This window comes from Megascapheus bottae, chromosome 15 (assembly GCF_031878675.1).
Source record: "Megascapheus bottae isolate mThoBot1 chromosome 15, mThoBot2.hap1, whole genome shotgun sequence".
Classification (NCBI taxonomy): Eukaryota; Metazoa; Chordata; class Mammalia; order Rodentia; family Geomyidae; genus Megascapheus; species Megascapheus bottae.
Genome location: NC_143523.1, coordinates 27,323,360 through 27,344,687, shown reverse-complemented (window position 1 = coordinate 27,344,687; position 21,328 = coordinate 27,323,360). Strand labels below are relative to the sequence as shown.

Genomic DNA, 21,328 nt, shown 5'->3' with positions numbered 1-21,328 from the left:
AGCCAGCCCTGGCAGGAGAGTCCCTGAGACTATCTCCAACTAATCATCACCCATCAATAATAAAAGCAAGAAGTGGAGCTGTGGACCCAGCAGTAGAGTACTAGCCGCAGGCTCAAAAAGTTCATAGATTATACCAGGCCCTGAGTTCAAGCCCAGGACCCACAATTCAAAAGAATAAGTGTTATAGGTATCCTCTTCCAAGCTGGCTCCTGCGGTGCTAGGATATGAAGTCTTAGGGGACTGTCAGGTGGATCTTTGGACTTAGGAATGGTACGAAGGTGGGATGGGGAAGATTGAGGAGTAGGCTTCTAGTCTAGACACGCCATCTGGATTGTCCATCTGGAGGAAAAACAAACTCCAACACCATCTTCTCCACCTCTGATTCTTTCCCTCACCCTGATATGTCTTGAAGGCTAGTCAAGGTTCAAGCTGAGCCCATCTGCTCTCCAGTTTAGAAATCAGATTATCCACTCAGCCCCCCCCCCAACCCCCATGTCAGTGGCAAACAGACACACACACACACACACAGAGTCCCTTCCCAGTAGCACCTCAGACCTGACCAGTATATTCAACCCCCTCATAAACACTAGGCAGCTCCAGCAGCTGGGAGGGGCCTGGGAGTATGGCAAAGGGAAGAGGGATGAGGACATGGGTGGTGGTGAGAGGACGCTGGCAAAGGAAGTGGCACTGGGTGTTGAGCCACAAAGCACACTTTTCAGTTTCTAGAGCAGCAAAGTGGTGGAAGCAGGAGGTGAGGGGGCAACCTGCCTTCTATTGCTCGGCAGTCCACCTCAGATATCAGACGAGTTGCTCTTGTTGGACTTCAGCTTCCTCTTGGGACAGAACTGGATTTCCCTCAGCGCTCGGAGTGCTCTGCTCCTGAAGCACGTTTACAGCTTGCCCCTGTAACAGCCAAAAAAGCTTCATCAGGCTGACCTCTCCCCTTACCTCCTTACCCCTCCTCTTCCTTCTCCTCCTCCTCTTCTACCTTCACTACCACCTCTTTTTCTTTCTGGGATGTATAATTTATTCAACATTTTTTGGAGAGCTGCTTGTACACAAGAAACTTTTTTTTTTGGGGGTTGTGGGACTTGAACTCTGGGCCTGGGTGCTGCCCTTGAGTTTTTCAGCTCAATACTACCACCCTATCCCTTGAGCGGCATCCCCACTTTCAGTTTTCTGGTGGTTAATTGGAGATGAGAGTCTCACAGGCTTTAGTGCCTGGGCTGGCTTTGAACCGTGATGCTCAGGTGTCAGCCTGAGTAGCTAGGATCGCAGGTGTGAGCCACCTCCCCCAGCACAAGAAACATTTCTATCTAATTATTTTCAATGCAAGAAATGGACCTGAACTTTCATTAGAGTAACTAAAACTTGATAACCTTGAATGAGTGATTTATGTGTGCTCTTCTATTTATCCACCCAGCTCCTGCTCTACCCCTGAGCCACACCCGTCACCCTGAGTGGAATTCTTTATGAGTTCCTCGCAGTAACCTTAATGAGGAACTATTATTCCTCTTTCAGAGCTGAAAAAAAAAATGGAACAAAGAGGGATGGATCTACTCAAAGAATGATAAACAAAAATGTAAAAATGGTATTATCTTTAAGTAGTTGTGCAAAGGAGGTGTCACTTGTCAAAGCAGTTTATGAATGCATCTTGAGCCCTGTCTCCCCTCTCCACCCACCCCTGCCCCTTATATTTTTTCTTAACTTTGTGGTATATACACAATGAATTCTTGACTGCGTTCTCCCCATCATCTCCCCTTCGTTAGACTCCCCCTCTCCCCTTGGCCCCAACCCCTTCTTGCTAGTTACCCGGGGATTTTTTGACAAGTCTTTGGGCCCAGGACCCTTCGCTTCAATCTGTAGGGTTTCTTGAGTGAAATCTTCCACACAGTTCAAAACAACCTCCAAACTTCAGCTCTGATCTAATAAATCTTAAGTCGCGAAGGAACAACTCGGCTCAAGGTGAACTAGGGGGCTAGGGCGGCTTGGTGGGCGGGGGTTTCTGGGAGAGCTTCCCCTGGCCTCCCGGGGAGCCCCGGAACTTGAGATCAGGACTCCCCAGAAGCTGGCAGTCTGCGTGGGGCAGGCTGGGCACTTCCTCGTTCCCTGGAGCCCGGGACCCAGCTCCTGCGCTGCCACTGGTAGGTCGGTCAGGGGCCAAAGGGGAGTGTCGCAATCGCCACCCGCCCCGTCTCCACCCAGGCGCCCGATCCCCTCCCAGACGAGCGCGCCCGCACAGCGCGGCGGGGCGCCCGGCCATGTCCCCCGAGCGCGCGCCTTCGGGGCCCACGGGCCCGCGCCGCAGCCCGGAGCCGGCCAACCGCACCCACTTCCCTTTCTTCTCGGACGTCAAGGGCGACCACCGGCTGGGGCTGAGCGTCCTGGAGACCACCGTGCTGGCGCTCATCCTGGCCGTGTCGCTGCTGGGCAATGTGTGCGCCCTGGTGTTGGTGGCGCGCCGACGGCGCCGCGGTGCCACCACCGGCCTGGTTCTCAACCTGTTCTGTGCGGACCTGCTCTTCACCAGCGCCATCCCGCTGGTGCTCGTGGTGCGCTGGACCGAGGCCTGGCTGCTGGGCCCGGTGGTGTGCCACCTGCTCTTCTACGTGATGACCCTGAGCGGCAGCGTCACCATCCTCACGCTGGCCGCCGTCAGTCTGGAGCGCGTGGTGTGCATCGTGCGGCTGCAGCGCTGCGCGCGCGCCTCGGCCCGGAGGGTGCAGGCGGCGCTGCTGGCCTTCATCTGGGGCTACTCGGGGCTCGCCTCGCTACCCCTCTGCATCTTCTTCCACGTGGTCCCGCAGCGGCTGCCCGGCGCCGACCAGGTGAGGGCCAGGCTGGGAGGAGAGCCACGGGTACATGGGTGGGGGGCCAGGGGCAGGGCGGAGAAGCCCACGGAAGCGGGGAGACCCAGGTAAATGGGTGATCGCCCTTCGTCGTCCTGCCAGCCCTGCCGTCCCCACCTGAGAATTGCAACCCCAAACTCCTTTAGTGCCATCGCCCACCCCCCATTTATGTTTATTTGTTTCCTGTCAGCACGGGGGCTTGAACTCAGGGCCTGGGCGCTGTTCCTTAGAGCACTGGAGCAAATCAAATAAACCCTGTAACTTGAGCCACACCTCCACCTGCTTTTTGGTGGTTCATTGGAGATGAAGAGCTGCTCAGGCTTTGGGATCCAGGCTGGATTTGAACCTTCAGATCTCAGTCTCCTGAGTTAGCTAGGGTTACAGGTGTGAGCCAGCAGAGCTGACTGGATCCCACAGACTGAGGAGCCAGGTGGGATTGGAGGGGGTTTACCTGGACAATGACTTGTTTTCTGACCCCGTGTGACTGTCACTCCTGCTTCACAGAGGAGGAAGCCCAGCCAGAGGGAAGGCAGCGTCTGCAGCCTTGTTATTAATCATCCTGCAGCTCACGCCAGCCACTGGTCACCTTCTGTCCAGAGGTGCCAGCGCCAGTCCGGCTAGCACGCAGTTAGGAGAAAGGGCACTGAGCCCCCAGGCCCTCAGACCTGATGTGGCCTCTCAGGGGCTCGGGACTTCCCCTCCTCACCCTCAAGTGTTTCCAACTGCTCTACAGGGAGGGTGACCCGAGACCACAGGGTCTTGGTCGGGAATCTTGGGTGCCAGGACTTTTATGAGGAGTTGTTCATCAGGGTCGTGGTGGCGGCAGGGGTGTCCAACGAAGATTCTCCTCGCAGAGTAGCCCCTGCTTGCATGGCCTCCACTCCTACCGCCGACAATTCAGGAAGCCCTGTCCCGGCCCTGCAGGCTTTGCACCCCAAGAAGACTCCAGACTTGGGTGCCAGCCGGGGTGCACCTCAGAGGCCGGTGTTCAGGGTCTTTCTGGGCTGGTTCATTTCTCTTCCACGCCTGGCAGAGGGAAACAGAAAAAGGACCATACCTATAGCTTGTTTTTCCTTCCCTTTCTCTGCTAATCCTCCACACTGTCTTCAAGGCGAGGGCTCTACCGCTTGAACCACGGCACCACTTCTGCTAACAGTGTATTAAATGACTAACGAACTGAAACATTATGATCAGGCTTGTGGCACTTAATCAAAGGACATATAAGGATTAACAGGCATGCCCCAAAGAGCTAGGATTGGCTAAGCTGCTAAGGGCTATTAGCCTGGGGAGACTAAAGACTATCTCAGTGGATAGACTTGCTCTTTGCCCAGACACATCTGAGTATCAAGGTGGCCACATGGATTCTTCTAGAATAAGTGGAAGACCCAGCCAGGCCCAATGCTACACCAATGGGATCAGTTTGGAAGATAAGTTTTTCTCTCATTGGGTCAGTGCCTTTGTTGAATTTTCTCTCACTGGGTCAGTGCCTTCGTTGAATTTTCACAGAAGAAAAGGATGAAGGGGAAAATCCTTCAACTTATCAGAAAAAGAATGAGGTTAGGGAATTTAGATTAAACAGAACATAATTTCAGTTTCCAGAAGGGTATTTTGTACTCTCCCTTTTACAAGTGTTCGGGGATACAATCCTACTGAACTGGCAAGGAGCCCTACAGAAAGAGTTGCTAATCCTTTCCCAGCCAAAAGCCCATTCTAATGCAATGTGCCAACATGGACTCCAGAGGTGAAGGAAGAAGGCCTGTGCAATTGGGGCCTCTGTTTCTTATGCTCCTTGACTCCTACTCAGGCACAAGTATGGTGGTGGAACTCTCCTCAACAGCTCCAGAATGGCCAGCATTGAATTGTAGAATGCCACTCTGGAGATCTGTGCTGGTGAGGGGGTGGGGGTGGGAGAGGCACACATCCTCCTGCCCCTCCTCCCCCGCCCTCCCCTTCCCCTTGGCAGTATACAGTAGTACTCTTGTAGCCCAGGCTTTGCTTACAGCAGTTTTAGGCATCCTTGGGTTCAGTTACCTGTGGACACCAGGGGAGTTCAGAAAATATTACATCAAAATATTTTTTAATCCTAAAGTTTTCTAAGTTTTCCAGTATATTGCTATAATTCTATTTTATTATATACTTAGCTGTGGTTAATCTTTTATACAATGTCTAACTTAAACATTAAATTCTAGCATAGAACTGTACATATTGTATAGAATAAATATACATATACATATATACACACATATGGGTTTAGTACACTATGGTTTCAAGCATCTACTGGAGGGATATTGGAATGGGCCCCTCTTGAAAGGAAAGGGTTTATGTTTTCTGCATTCTTGCCAGGGAAGCCAACAAGGTATGAATTTCCTCGAGTGCCACCTGAGGTGGTAGTAGGCTCCATTAGCTGAGCAGTTGAAGAAACAAGGTTGACAAAGAGGAAAAGTAGGGAAGTGTGTGTGTCTGCTTAAAAAGAAAAGAGAGGGAAGGATCTGGTCTAGACCCAGGCCAGTCTCACATTTAAAATTAGCAAAGCCTTATGTTCTCAGATTAACAGTTTCCTGATGGTAGACCCTGCCTGTCTTTTCTCACCCGGACACCAAATATGCATGTTTTGGATGGGTGATATTTTCCTCCCCACACCAAGCGCTGAGGGACTCAACTCACCACCTGCATGTACAGTTCCTCCCTGAAAGTAGCACAGACCAGGGGAGCAGTGCCCCATCGAGCTTTCTGCCTCTGCAGCAACAGGAGGGTGGCTGCCAATCCCAGTGACCAGATTTCCACACTTTACTACGGCAATCTGGTATTTAGAGTATAGGCTTTGGAGCCAAAAGTGGTGTGTTTGAATCCCACCTCTGGACCACTGAGGAGTTTGTGTGGGGCAGAGGACAAGCCAGACTTACTCTCTGCACCTCACTTTTCTTATCTGCCAGCTGGACATAAGAACAGCATCCACCATCTAGGACTGCCATTGAGACTCAGGCTCTGTAAATGGGCCAGCGCCTGGTATGTAAGCGGTCCTTATGCACTCAAGAATTGCTGGCTGTTATTAGTTTCCTTATCTTTGGGTATAAACATTTTAAACATTCTTCAAGCAGTATAATTCTTCTGCTATGTAAAAAAAAAACAAAAAACAAACCAGGCTGCCGTTGTAAGAGTTGACATGTCTTAGCAACGCTGACATTCAGCCGGGTCAGCTCAGTCTTGCAGCAAGATGCCTGCTGGTGTGTGCCGTGGCCCTGGCCAGGCAGGATCTCCCACTGCTGGGTGGAGAAGCCTCGGCTAGAATGTGCTGTCTACTCACTCTACAAACATTTACTGAGCATCCCTTCCTGTCACCCTGCCAAAGCCACTTCAACGCAGCTTAGAAAGTGCATTTATTGAGGACATGGATGGTCCCATAATTCCATAGTCCAGTATGGTCGGTAGCTCAGCAGTGCCACAAATGGATGTGCTCATGTTTATTCTCTGAAAAAGGAAATGACCAAAGTTACAGCAGGCAAAGGATGGTTCCAGAGGATAGCCTGGCTCCGTCTGCTTCACTGATTTCATACTTCACACTTAGGGTGCTTGGTCCCCTCCATTCTGCCCCTTCTCGATTGTTTACCTGACTGATTCTTAAGGGGTCCCTGCTGCGTATGGGCCAAGGAGCTAGGTACCACTGGCTTCCATTGTTCATAGTAAGAGAATACTTTTCTTGTTTTCCAAGACTGGACTTGAACTCAGGGTCTCAGTCTTTCATTCAGAGGCTGGTGCTCTACCAGTTCAACAATGCCTATGGCCCCCCCAAAAGTCAGCCCATCTCTTGTGTGGACCATTTCTTTATTTTCTGTTGCAAAGCTGATATCCAAAGAGAAAGAGAATTCTCCATTCCTTAAGACAACAGTGACGTCTTCCGTTTGGTCTGAAGAGCTAAGTCAGAGTGAACGAGCCCCTCCTTAGGGGCTGGTATAGGGGGATCAAGGAGGCTTGTGGCTCACGAATCCTTAAAGAAACAGCCAAATATGGGCCAGGCATCATGCTAGCTTCAGGGGTGCGGCCCTCAAAACACATTTCCTTCCTACCCTTGGCACCACTATCATGGAGGGATATGGGGGGTGTTTGGATATGTCACGTGATATGGAAGGGATTGTTGGGGAAGGCTTCCAAGACAGTGTGCACAGTGGGTGTGGAGAGAACAGGAAGTGAGCAAAGCAATGGCCTGGGCGACTGGAGGGCCGCAGGGCCACACGACCACTGGGCCAGAGGAGGTGGCTGTGACAGCACTCTTTGCCCTTCAGAGCTCTGCAGGAGCCCCACACCCAGCTTAGGGGGTAGAGAAATAGGGGCAGTGGGGGGGGGGGGGCTTCTAGGCAGGCTGTAGGCCTGCAGAACTAGGATGTCCTTTGGGGAGTTTGGGCTCATCTGGAGAGGTGGACATGTGGGAGGGGAGACCAGTAAGAAATCTCACGTGATCTGGGGGAACCATTTTTTTTTTTTGTCTTTTTTCTCTCCAGGATCTGAACTCAAGATTTCAGGGTTGCTAGGCAGATGTTCTACCATTTGAGCCATATCCACAGTTTTTCTTTTGGTGTTAGCTATTTTGCAGAAAGGATGTCTGTATTTCTGCCTGGAGTCAGTCTGAGACCACAAAACTTTTTACCTCCAACGTCCAGGGTAACTGGGATTATAGGTGTGTGTCCCTATATCTGGCTTATTGGGCTGAGATAGGGATCTTGGTTATGTTTTGCCTGAGTTGTTGGAATCTCAGTCCTCTTGTATTCCTCTTCCTCAAAGCTGGATAACAGGTGTGACATCATACCTGGACCTCCACTTTTTTTTTTATTAAGACAAAAAGTTAAAAAAAACTCAAATAACCTAGAGGTAGACACTATTGGCTTTCTGGAATGTCCCTTTCAGCCTTTTTCTATATGTGTATTGCAGAAACGTGTGTATATATAATATATATTCATGCATACAAATATATGCTATATATTATATTTATACAAATATATACTATGTAATATTCATATAAGTATATAGATGATATATTCATGCATACATATTCTATATAACATTCATATTCTATATAACATTCATTCACACATATATGTGTATATACTATATAACATTTTCATTCATATATACACATTATCTTCAACATCCTAGGATCATACAGCCTGGGTAATAGAGATTCTTAAAGATCATGAATTGATCAAGCATGGACACAGCAATGAGCATATATGCATCACAGAATCTGTGCATATTCAAAGGGGATGTTTTTAAGGGCAAAGTGAGTAGGATTATATAAGTTATTCTGATAGCATCCCCCTTGGTTGCTGAGTGGCGTCTGTCAGCTGTTGAACAGGCAGCTGCTGGCTGAGGTACTTTTGTGTGCCAGGATGTGGTGACCTTTGCCCGAAGTGGTCAAATTGTGGCCGAATCTTCAATAATAGTTCTGGTTGTGAAGCATGCCTACAGGAGATCTCCGCTTTCATAACCCTTGCCTCTGCTTATTTGTCTATGTTAGGTGGATTTTCTCATGAGACATATGGTGTAAAGACCTACTCTTTGTCCCCAGTGGGAGAAGAATGCCCCTATCCTATCATTACTCACTTGTCTACAAAATGGTAGAAACCTGGAGAAGTTTGGGGTGGTAACTCCAGTTCAGAAGGCTTTAAGAATTAGGGTGTGAGAGGTTATAGGGGTTTTCCATCATTACTGTAAGAGTTAGAGATAAAGTTAAGGCTGGAATCCCCCTCTTCACATTAGTGTGTCAGCATTTCAGCCCTCTCAGTTGCCATTCAATGCACGCTGGAGGACTTGGGAAGAACCCCAAGAACAGTGGGAACTCCACTGCAGGATTTATTTCCAAGCTCCTCAAGAAACACAAGTTTCCTTCTAGCCACCTACAAGTAGAAGGATCTAGTAAGCCTTCTTTATGGAAGGTAAAAGCAAAGGAACATTTAAAAAATGTTTTAGTGTATGTATGTGTGTATATATAATATATTATATATAAATATATATTATATACACATTATATGTATATATACATATACATACACACTATATATACATACACACACACACACATCTATGTGTGTGTGTGTGTGTGTGTGTGTGTGTGTGATGGGCTTGAATTCAGCCCTGGAAGCTGTTTCTGAGCTTAAGGCTACTCTCTATCACTTTGAGCCATGACTCCACTACTGGTTTTCAAGTGGTTAACTAGAGATAAGAGTCCCACCGGGACTTTTCTCTGGGCTGAATTGCAATCCTCAGATCTCCAGGATTGCTCAGGTCTCCTGAGTTGCTAGGAGTACAGGTGACAGCCACCAGGACTCTATGGTTTTATTTTTATTTTTGTAAAAAAACAACAAAAAAACCCTCTTGTTTTCATTTCAACAAATATTAGTTTGCATGATCAGATGCACATGGGCATTGTGCCTTTCTGTAAGGAATCATTTTTTTAATAACACAAAAACAGGAAAAGGAAGCAATGACTCCAGCTGCCTTTACAAGGTACAAAAATAATGAACATATTCTTCCCCAATTCTCTTGTCCTGGAAAGTTTTCTTGTTCCTGAGGTCCCTTGAAACATTTTGCTGGGGGGGAAGGGGGCAAATACCATCATTATAAACTACACCCTGTTTTGTATCAGATACTTCTAAGCCTTAGTCTCCTCCTCTGTGAAATGGGAAGACGGTGTGAATTCAGTAAAATTGGGGAACATTATCTGAGATAATATATGGGGTACAGTAAATGTTCAGTGAGCATCACACACTGGTGTTTCATTCAAAAACTGGGTAGGATAATGAGCACTCACTTCATGCACACTCAGTGCCCTAGCACAATGTGATGTGTAAGAGCCTTGAACTTGTCTCCCTATGCTTGGATTAGGTCTCACATCTAGTCTGCGTAGGCTTTCTCAGGTGAATCCTCTCATTTGGTTTTAAACAGTTGGATTGAAAGAGCATGCTTAAATGCTGTCTGTATCCCAGCCAAGGGAAGGGGGAAGACACACACACACACACACACACACACACACACACCTACCTGTGAGTGGCCTCTAGTTTTCCCAGCCTGCGCCCCTGAGGCTCAATACCTCCCTGGAGAATGGGAACAAAAACAATGCTTTGAGGGTCAAAGGCAAGGCCTAGGTTAATGGGTTGTGGTGGAGTTGGGTGGAAGGATTTGAGGATATCCTTTCCCACTAGTTGTAATACAGCCATGCAATGGTATCATGTAACCGTAACACAGCCATGTAATGGTATCATGTAACCTGTCAATTGGGACTGAGCTAAAGGCCAAAGAAGTATCTGGAATTTAAGTGATTTTTTTTCCCTTTTATAACTAGGAAATCCTAATTTGTACACTGTCTTGGCCCAACCTCGCCGGAGAAATCTCGTGGGATGTGTCTTTTGTTACTTTGAACTTCCTGGTGCCAGGCCTGGTCATTGTGATCAGTTACTCCAAGATCTTACAGGTAGGTTTGGTTGAAGGGTTGCTGCACCGTATCTGGGGAACTGCGGAGTAGAATCTTAGAAACACGTAATACTTGGAAGTATGTTTTCACAGGTTGTTTTTTGTACAAATGTATATGTGTATATCATACATGCGCCGTGGGTTTAATGAAGCACTCAAGATCACAGGTTAAAATGGTCACATGGCCACTTCCAGGTTCGTGATTCTTTTTTTTTTGACAGTTGTGGGACTTGAACTCAGGGCCTGAGCACTGTCCTTGGACTTTTTTTCAAGGCTACAGCTCTACCACTTGAGCCACAGCACCACTTCCAGCTTTTTTTTTTTTTTTCTATGTGTGTGGTACGGAGGAATTGAACCTGCATGCTAGGCAAGCACTCTACCACTAGGCCAAACTCCCAGCCCCTCCAGGTTCATGATTCTTATCAGAGATGAGCTCATAGGTCCCCTCCATGACTTCCATTTTCCCACCATGGCCATGTCTTTCCCTGTTACTTCCTGAATGCTGTTGTGTCTATAGAGGCCTCAAAGCCTTCCATCCAACAGACATGATTGTTTTATGGAGTATTGACTTTTTCCTCATCACACACACAGCAGGAGGGCAAATATGCACGTTTGAAGACTTTTATGGGAGCACCATATATGAATCAAAAAACACACCCAGCTTACGTGTTTGGCTCACAAATTGAACTGGCTCATAAAAGCAGTTCCGGGGAGGGGGGCGGGAAACTGGCCAAATGCCCCTCCTCTCCCCAGGATCCCTGAGACTGTCCATTTCAAATGTGTAGGATACAAGATATTCCTGCTGTCTACCCTGGTAGAACACTCATGCAGTGATGTCAAGGAGACAGGTAGCTCCTGCTCCCCACCTTTTGAGATAATACCTTTGCATGAAGGTGTGTCAAGCAATACATGTACTTATGCCTACTGTAGACAGCTTCCCTTAACAGTCTGTAGTTTTTGGAGTTGGGCAGTGGTTAAATCTTAGTTTTATAACATCTCACCTAGGGGTCATCTGGCAAATAGGTCTATTGAAGTGGTAAGATCTCATTGCCTCCCTGTCACTAATTTTTTTTTTTTTTTTTTGGCTCAAGTCCTGGGGATTGAAGTCAGGGCCCAAGCACCGTCCTAAGCTTCTTTTGACTAATGCTCTACTACTTGAGCCACAGCTCCACTTTTGGGGGTAGTTTAGTGGACTTTCCGGCCTAAGCTGGCTTTGAACCATGATCCTCAGATCTCAGCCTTCCAAGTAGCTAGGCCTGCAGGTGTAAGAGTACCTGGGCATTGATCACTTTTATGGCCCTTTGTAGCTGATCAGTAACTTTTTTAGATGTTCACAACCCAAGGGAAGACTTCTGCCTTGCTCTGTAGGCCTGCGGGAGACAGGTTACTAAGTAGAATCTTCCCTATCAGATGATTTATGACTCCTACAAAAATAAAATAGCCTTTAGATCTGATAAGGCAATTAAGGTCCAGAGTTAAGGCCTGGGATGTGTTTGCAGTGGGAGACATGATATATTTTAATGTTACAAAAGGATTATTGCCATTAAGTTATATAGAAATAAGTGAGGGAATAGTACAATGTTTAAAATTTTGACAAATGCATATGTAATATTCATGTATCATGGCATCCTTATAGGAATTATAATGACAAAACCCAGGCACAGAAAGGTCATGAACTTATTCAGGATCACAGAGCTTTATAAATGTCAACCTGAGGGATTAAAACTCAAGATGTCAGGCCTCAGAGGGTCCCTCTGCTTTAATGTTCACTCTGAAGTGCTGGTGGATTGAAGGTGGGTCAAGAGTTTGCAAGTAACGTTCTCTGTCTAGAAGGAACTTTGATAGAAAAGAAGAGAGGTTGAGAATGGTACTTCTGTCTAAACAAAACACCCTGGAGCAGCCAGGCACCATGGCTTCCTTCTGTAATCCTGGCCTCTGAGGAGGATGAGATCTGAGGATCAGTTTGAAGCCAACCTGGGTAAGAAAGTTCATGAGACTCATATCCACTAAACCAGCAAAAAGCTGATAGTGGAGCTGTGGCTGAAGTGGTAGCACACCAACCTTGAGCAAAAAGCCTAAAGGCCTAGTGCCCAAGTCCCTAGTTCAAGTCCCAGTATTAGTACCTACTCAGGATCCACTTCTGATCTCCTGAGAGGCCAAGAGGGCCCTGGCATACACCCATTCCCAGGGCACCGTATACCTTTTGCCTCCTTCAGAGTCTAGCCAGTTTACTGTGGGTGCTCAATAAATATTTGTTGAGCCAGTGAGGGATAAGCTTGGATCCCACTGAGAAAGGCCTGGGCTTCCAATTAAGGGAAGGGGTGGGGGGGACTGGTGAACAAAGCCATCTAAGACTAGGGTTCTAGACCAAGTGTCCCTCCCCAGTGACCTTGGGGCCCCTTGAAGCCAGTAGAACTCCAGGATTGTTTTAGCACAATAAAATCAAAGTGGAGCTAGGATGCTTGAGAATCACAAGGTTAATAAAAATCGAACAGTCTTGAAAAAAATTCCTTTCTACCACACTAGCAAAACTATTGCCCAGTTCTCAGGAGGACTGGGATGTTTTCCTCACTTGGTACCTGGGAGTGGGCAAGCTGGCAGGTGAGTGGCAGGGCTGGCTCTCAGCCTGCACATCTCCTCTCCTCAACATGACCACAACTGAGACAGCAGACCCACTGCCCTGCCCAGGCTCTTCCTGTCATATTCCTAGGCCAGGCTTCCCCACCACTCCTGCCTTGTCACCTGCCTCGATTGTCTCGGGCCCCAGGCCCATTCCTGGGCTGCAGAAGGTCAGATTCCCCAGCTCTTTCCTTGTCCCAAACGTTCTTAGAACATTCTGTTGTACTGCATTGGTCAAATGTACTTGGAAAACATGGCTATAATCCAAGTTAGGTGGGATTCTGTGCTGCATAGGCTCATACACACAGGGAGTCTCCAGCGCCAGAATACGCCAGGCAGCGTTGTGCAGTCTGACTATAGAGCTCTCTTTTCCCTATAGAGCATTTCTCTGGGCCAGTGTTCTGTGGAATCACCTGTGAGAAACCCTGCCCTGCCCTGAGATAGTCTTTCTAACCTGGGCAAGAACATCACATTAGCTGGGCTTTTCCTCTAACGATCACCTTTAGCAGTTGCCAGATTTGACCTCTGCCTTTCCGGCTTCCTTTTTTCCTAATGACTCAGATCTGCCATAAATTTTCAGTACATTTTTTTCCAATGACAGTTTTCCCAAGGGAATAACCTCCCAGCCACTCTTTAATGCCTTGGCCAGGCTGTCAAGGGCGGCTGTTTGGGCTCAGTTTACAAGATTATCCAGCAACACTGTCAGGAGGACCTAGGATAGACTTCTACCTTTGGTAACTGTGTTTATTGTTGCCCCTCCCCCTGTCCACATCCAGGGAGATGGGCAAGCAGAGTAGGCAGGGCCCGAGTGCTCAATTCATACTAGAAGCTCAATACATGTCTTGAACAAGCCAGTGAGTCTATGGCTTACAGTGGGAAAGTTCTCAGCCTATCTCTCAGTGCTTAACTGAGAGACAAAAGGTCTGTTTCAAATGAGCATGAAGGGGTTAGTGAACAGGAAGCCTGTCTCCCATGCTATAGGCCTCAGCTCCAGGTTTGGGGACAGTGGTCTCAGACAGAGACCTTCAGGGAAAAGGGAGTCTCATGGCTGGAGGTTTAACTGGGAGATGCCGATTGGTAGAGCAGCCTCCTTGAATTAGACTCAGCCCCCAGAGACCCAACCTCTTGTCAGTGGGACTCTTTCTCATCTCTGGCCATTGTGGTCTACAGTGGTAAGGTACAGCAAAGGCTATGAGATGGGAAGAAGTTTCCCCCATGGCCTTCAAAGTTCACGTGGTTGTAAAACCAGCAAGTCTTGAAGTTTTAAAAGAGACTCCCTCGAAGGTTTGGGGTGAAAACTTTAAACCACGCATTGTCCTCCATTAGCAGCTTCATACTCAAGAATTACTGCAGAGAGCTGGGCGCTAGTGGCTCCTGCCTGTAAATCCTAACTATTCAGGAGGCCGAAATCTGAGGCTCACAGTTCAATGACAGCCCAGACACTTTTGAAAGTCCGTGAGACTCATCTCCAATTAACCACAGAAAACTGACATGGTGCTGTGGCTCAAAGTGGTAGAGCACTTGTCTTGAGCAAAGAAGCTGAGGGACAGTGCCCAGGCCCCCAAGTTCAAGCCTCATGACCTGTCCCCCATCCCCCTGAAAAAAATGATCTGTGGAGTTTAGGGGAAATGCAGATCCCTGAGCCCCCTCAGTCACTCAGAATCCACATGCACGATGGCAGGTCCACTGGCATCTGACCACACTCCCAGGAGTACTGTCCCACTCCTGGAGAATGACATATCATGTTGGAGAAGGGCACCAGCACCTCTGCATGGGGTACACGGCCCCCCCCACCTTGACTGGGAGGCTGGAGGAAGCCATCTTACCTTTCAAAGCCTCCATCTTTGTTTCAAAAAGGAGGTAACCCCAGTATTTACTCAGAGGCTTGTTTCGAGGATGAGAGGTCATCCTCTGGAGTGAACAGGGAAGTTAGTTTAGCACATCAAGAGCTTGAACTCCTGGCCCAATGTTGACTAGTCTTGACATCTAGTCGGGGTAGGGAAGCAGGGAAGGAGACACAGTGCCATTTTTCTTCCTCACTCTGCAAACTCCGGGGCCTGTGGAGAAACTCCACAAACAGTAGCATCCGTGAGTGCTCAAAACAAGAAACACAAGAGAACAACAAACACAAAACCTCTCAAGCACTGGCTGAGAGTCAGCTACTTTGCCTCACATAGTCTTTCCCAGTCGTGGGCAGGTACCAGCGAGAGCCCTGGCTTTGGAGAACACAGAGTTCCTGCTTCAGGCTTTTAACTCCCAGAAAGGCCATAGTTTGGTAGGTTTTAGAAGAATACTGCTTGGACCCCGACCATGCAGTCTCTGTGGTAGATGCCTGAAACCACAGACCGCAAAGATGCCAAGCAGGAGATGAATCCAGGGGGGCTTTAGAATTCCTGGCTGTACAGCTTGGAGTTTAACAGCTGGGCAGAGAAAGTTCTGTTAATAGAGGCTGTAGAGAGTGGGAAGGAGATAGATTAAGAGAAAGAACACAGGCTGTTAAATCAGAAGCCTAGCTTTGTAATTGCTGAGCTGTGACCTGCTGAGCAAGCTCCTTGGGCGCTGTGCCTCAGTTTCCGCACAGGTATCCACAAGTACCTAATGTCACAGAATGCTGGGAGAAAGAAGCTACAGAAGGAAACCAAGTGACAGGCAAGGCCTGGGCACCTAGAAGTGCTCAGTAAATATGAGCTCTTGTAATACTTTTTGAATGGATGAGGTTGACAAGTCACCATACCAGAGAGCTCTGGATGCATGGATTTTCTTGTCAGGATAAGGTGGGCTGCCTGAGGGTGACACTGCTGTACCCACCAGTCACATTTTGGCCTGGAGGGGCATTCCTACTCCGAGGCAATTCCATTCCTCCAAAGCCTACCTGTCTTACCACCCTGTTCAGCTATCCATCTCCCAGACCTATCAGCCAATGTGGCACCTTTGTTAACCAGCTTTCACCTTCACAGACCTGGACTTGGCACGGTAAACCCCGGTCCTGGTCCCCGAGATGGGGTCATCCGCAAGGGGAGCAAAGAGAGAGTTGAGTACTACCACAGCCACCTTGAAGCCTTTGATGATGCAGCCAATGGTTAACACCACCGAGCTGGGTTTTCACAGATAGGGGTTATCACCACTGATGATTCAAGTAACTTCAGTTGCCTGAGAATTAATTTGCTCCTCCACAAAGCAGGAAATTATGTGGTGCAAATGCAAAGAATAGTTCTGACAGGATAATCAGAGAGCAAAAGACCCACAGAAGAGTCCAGAACCCCTTTCTAAACCTGTGCAATCCCGGTGGCCTTACCGCCCCCCCCCACAATATAATGCTGACCCTGCTCATCAGGGCAAGATGTTATTAGCAGCCCAGCAGCTGCACAGGGAAGACTTCATTTACTGAAATGCTCATGAGGTGTGCACCCAGATAAGCCAGAGGATATTTGTTCCAATAATCACTACCTGTCAACTGGGGTGTATGTGCCAAAGGTCACCAGTTGTTCTCTATTTAGGAAAGCACACCCGTCAATGACGACATCTAACATCTGATCCCAGAACTTTCTAGTCACTGATTGTGACTGCCTTATTTTAAAACTTCCTCAGCTGGGCACTGGTAGCTCAGGCCTGTAATCCTACTCAGGAGGCTGCGATCTGAGGATCAGTCACAGTTTGAAACCAGCCTGGAAAAACTTTGAGACTTTTAACGCTAATGAACTATCAAAAGGCCAGAAGTGAAGCCATGACTCAAGTGGTAGAGCACTAGCCTTGAGCATAAAAGCTCAGGGACAGCACCCAGTCCTCGAGTTCAAACCCCAGGACAGATAAATTAATCCTTCCTTTTCATGATGAATTCTAAGAACCCCCTTCCCTGTTGGAGGAGGAGTTAGTGTCATGGCTGGGAGGATGGAGGAGGTCAGGTGTTCTGTCAGTACCCTTGACCTTCCTCAAGGACAAGAGGCCGTCTCCTGTTGGTCATGGCTATGCTGGGGTTCCAGGCCCTGCTGCCAGCATTCCCAAGCAGACCTCCACCCGTGCCCTTCTCACACTGCTTCATTTGGGGTCTGATACTAGGAGCAGCTGCTCTAAGCAAATGAGCAGCCTCCAGTTATAACTGGCAGTCCCAGATCAGAGTTCCACCTCCAGGGGTTCTGCATGACAGATCTGGCAACTCACCCCCCCAAACTCCAGGTGGTGAAGGCGAGAGGAAATGTATGAGCAAGGCCTAGGCATACCATAGAGGCTCATAGATGGGGAATAGAGATAGAGCTCTAGGATTAGAAGAATTGGGGAAGGGGCAAAAGGTAACTATTGAACACTCTCTGGCTTTGTTGATCATTGTGGAGAAGTTATCTCTGAGCTCTTGAGGGGAGAAAGGTGGTCATGGTGAAGCCATTGTTCAGGAGCAGTCTTCAAACACCACAAGATGTTTTTGGTTTTTTTTTTGCCAGTCCTGGGCTTGAGCTCAGGGCCTGAGCTCTGATCTTGGACTTTCTCAAGGCTAGAGCTCTACCACTTGAGCCTCGGCACCAATTCCGGCTTTTTTCTATGTATGTGGTACCGAGGAATCGAACCTGGGTCTTCATGCGTGCTAGGCATGCACTTTACCACTAGGCCAAACTCCCAGCCCACATCACAAGATGTTTATTAGCCCTGTCCTTTCTGGATTTCAAGAGGAGAGCAAAGAATCTATGGAAGGCAAAGAAGCCAAGCTTTATCCTGTTTTCAGTTGAGGCTGAGCTCAAGGAAGGAATTAGGAACTGCTGCTGTCCTGAACCACTAATATCCATTGAATACTCACAGGTAGATTCTTCCAATACCCACAACTCAGAGGCCTGCAGGCCTGACCAGATCTGCTTCCCCCTGACACTGTTAGAGAGAGCTTAGAGTAAGAGCTTTGACCAAAAAGCTGGGAAGTAGAGCTGTGGTTCAAGTGGTAGACTGTCAGCTTTGAGAAAAAAAAGTTAAAAGACACCACCCAGGTCCTGAGTTCAAGCCCCAGTACTAGCAAGAGGAAGGGAGGAAGAGAGAGAGAAAAAGAATCATTTTTGAACATGTACTTCTGAGCACATATCCTTCCTCTGGGTTATCTGATTCAGTCTTTTTAGTCTGCTCTTTCACCGTTGTTGGAGATGTCTCAGGATGCTGGTGTGTCTCTTAGGAGACCAACCCAGAAGGAACATAGCAAGGCAAGATTTTACTTCTGCTGAAGGACTTGCTGGTGACAGGAAGCCACGGAAGCAAGCGTTCCGTCTGAGCCCACCCAGGTTTTATCCCTAACCTGTTACTGGCCTTTGTTCTGATTGGTCAGAACTTAGTTCACAGTCTTGCATGAGTGGCTAGTTTGAAAAGCATTAGAAGTTGATCCATGTAGGCCAGCAAAACAGGGCACCTGGCCAAAGCAGTAACTTATCGGAAAATGAATTCGAACTCTGCTGGTGCTCTACCACTTGAGCCATGCCTCTAGTCACTAGAAAAGCAAACCCTTATAACAAGGTACAGCTTAACTAAAACAGCTTCTTGTAAGATGGCACCTGCCCTTAAAAATGGCAGTGTTTGCTGGTGGGAATGCAGACTAGTTCAGCCACTCTGGAAAGCAGTGTGGAGGTTTCTTAAAGAACTGAAAATAGACCTTCCCTATGATCCCGCCATACCACTTCTGGGCATCTATCCTGAACATCATAACCCAGGATATGATAAGGACACCTGCTCAGCTATGTTCAGTTCTGCACTATTCACAATAGCCAGGCGATGGAAACAATCCAGATGCCCTACTGCAGATGATGGATACAGAAAATGTGGTATATATACACAATGGAATTCTACATAGCCAACAGACAAGATAAAATAATGGCATTCGCAGGGAAGTGGATGAATCTAGAGCGAATCATGTTGAGTGAGACAAGTCAAGACCTAAGGAGCAAAAGGCACATGGTATCCTTAATATATGGCTATTAAATCCAAAGAGTACAAGAGCGAGGACTCAATAACTGCATACCCTAAAGCTATGGACATGGTAATGGAAATACAAACATAACTATACAGACATAAAAACCTATGACTCTATAGACATAATGTTTTATTTCATAAATTAATATGTTTCTATGACATACAAACCCTTAGCCTAATTTTGATTAAGTTCTAAATACTAAGTCCCAGTGATTGTAAATAGAGATTCCCTCCTTGAACACTTGTTTGTTAAACTTGTCATTTAAAATATGATGTAAAAATTAATGTTAATAACTTCTTTAATAAAAAATGGCAGTGTTTATTTCAAGCACACAGAAAAGTTTGTAAGCCCCATGCACTGTGGGTGATTCTCTGTTTTCCTTGGCAGCTGGTGGGGTGCCCCTCTCCACCGCACAGCTTCCATGTAGCAGCATGCCGGGCCTTGGAGGCAGTTCCTTCTACACCAAGTTCCAAAGGCAGATGTCCCAGTACACGGGGATGTCAGATCTCAACTTCTACCTTGAAAACCTCCACTTGCAAAGTACGTTTTGACTCTAGTTGTGTTTGTGCTTCCTGCAGATCACCAAGGCGTCGAGGAAGAGGCTCACTGTGAGCCTGGCTTACTCCGAGGACCACCAGGTCCGCGTTTCGCAGCAGGACTACCGGCTCTTCCGCACTCTCTTCCTGCTCATGGTGTCTTTCTTCATCATGTGGAGCCCCATCATCATCACTATCCTCCTCATCTTGATCCAGAACTTCAAGCATGACCTGGTCATCTGGCCCAACCTCTTCTTCTGGGTGATGGCTTTCACGTTTGCCAACTCGGCCCTAAACCCCATTCTCTACAACATGTCACTGTTCAGGAACGAATGGAGGAAAATACTGTGCTGTTGCTGCCTGCTCCCAGAAAAGGGAGCCATCTTGACAGACACATCTGTCAGAAGAAATGATTTGTCTGTTATTACCAGCTAATTCGTTCAGCTCTCTAGGCAGCCTCGCTCACTCTCAGGGGAGCCAGAGTGTGCTTTCCAAGGGAGTTACCTTGCCAGGGTACCATCACCGCTGTGGGCCCTGTTTTACACAAATGCAAGCTTTGCACATTTACAACTCTGACAAATTATGGGACGATCATTCAGTGTAAAACTATTTTTCCTTTCTAAAAGGATCTACTGTGAGTTTCTTTTAAATATGAACTTTTTCAGTGTTTGTAATATGATGGAGCTAATAAAGTTTTATTTATAACTGTTCCTACATATGTCAACCCATACTTTATGGTTTCTGAAGGGAGTCTTGTTACTGAGTCAGGACTCAGATTTCTCCTTTCAAAGGTCGCAGTCACTTTAGGCATTACTTTGAACTCATAAGGCCTCAGGTGCACTCATTTATATAAGAGAGCTTAAGACATTTCCAGGGAACAGGTAAAGGTGGTGTGTGGGGGGGGGGTTAATTAAACTGAGGTGAGTGCTTTGCTTGCTCTTGAGTTTGCTTGCTTGGCTGGCACTCTACTACTTGAGTCATGCCTCCAGCCCAGCTTTTTGATTGTTATTTTTTTATTTAAAGAATTTATTAACATTGATTTTGATTGTTATTTTGAAGATGAAATCTTGTGGACTTTTCTGCACTGGCTGGTTTCAGATCTCAATTGTTGAGATCTTAGCCTCCTGGGGAGCTAGGATTACAGGTGCAAACCATGGGAGCCCAGCTAAAGGCTGTTTTTTTACCCCTTTATTAAAAGAGAAGTGTCATGGAATCAGAGAGAAGATGGGATGAATCCAAAATGTTTGAGAGTACAACTATAAGTGGACCTTTTTGCTGTACCACCCATCAGAGTCCCCTGAAACACCTGCTGTGCCCACGCTGTGTTCTTGGTGCTGAGAATCCAGTGGTGACACAGCCAACCAGGCCCCTTCTCTCAGCAGCTTACTCTATCCTGGAGGAAACAAACACTGAATGGGAGTCAGTAAATAATACGACATCCTAGAGTGCATACGCAGCCCAGGACAGCGTGCTGTGGGATTGTCCAGCATTTAGACAGGATGAGGAAGGTGAAGAAAGACAGCTCTGACGAGTGTAAAACTTTGGGTTGAAAGGTGAACTGCAAATAACAACTGCAATGTGGATGCAGGTAAAGGGGGTTTGCAGGCAGAGAGAGAGGCTAGCTTGCTTGTATTAGGAAGAATGGAGGATCCAAGCAAAGTATCTTAGCCCTAAGCCTCCTCCAGATGCTGTCTTTGATGCTGGGACTTGGGGAGGAGAGAGGGGGAGTGTATTCCACTGAAGCCCATTCCTGGAGTCCAGAACAGCCCCAGTCTATGTCAGATCTAGAGGACACCACATCGAAGATGGAGGCTAATAGATCTGAGGAATGCATTTATTTGTCCAGCTGCTGTGTAAGGAGCAGGCTTGGAGGGGCAGGAATGAAATTGGCACCCAGCCAGATAGTTGCTGGAGTAGGAAAAGTTGATGGG

General features: G+C 47.5%; 1 protein-coding gene across 1 annotated transcript; it reads left to right on the top strand.

Moving 5' to 3' along the window:
* The first annotated feature begins 2,261 nt into the window (after positions 1 to 2,261).
* Ffar4 (free fatty acid receptor 4) lies at positions 2,262 to 20,107 on the top strand. The gene is made up of 3 exons (XM_090346236.1): positions 2,262 to 2,828; positions 10,183 to 10,311; positions 19,440 to 20,107. The coding sequence occupies exons 1-3, from the start codon at positions 2,262 to 2,264 to the stop codon at positions 19,830 to 19,832; spliced, it is 1,089 nt and encodes a 362-aa protein (XP_090202362.1). The 3' UTR covers positions 19,833 to 20,107.
* Positions 20,108 to 21,328: the final 1,221 nt, after the last annotated feature.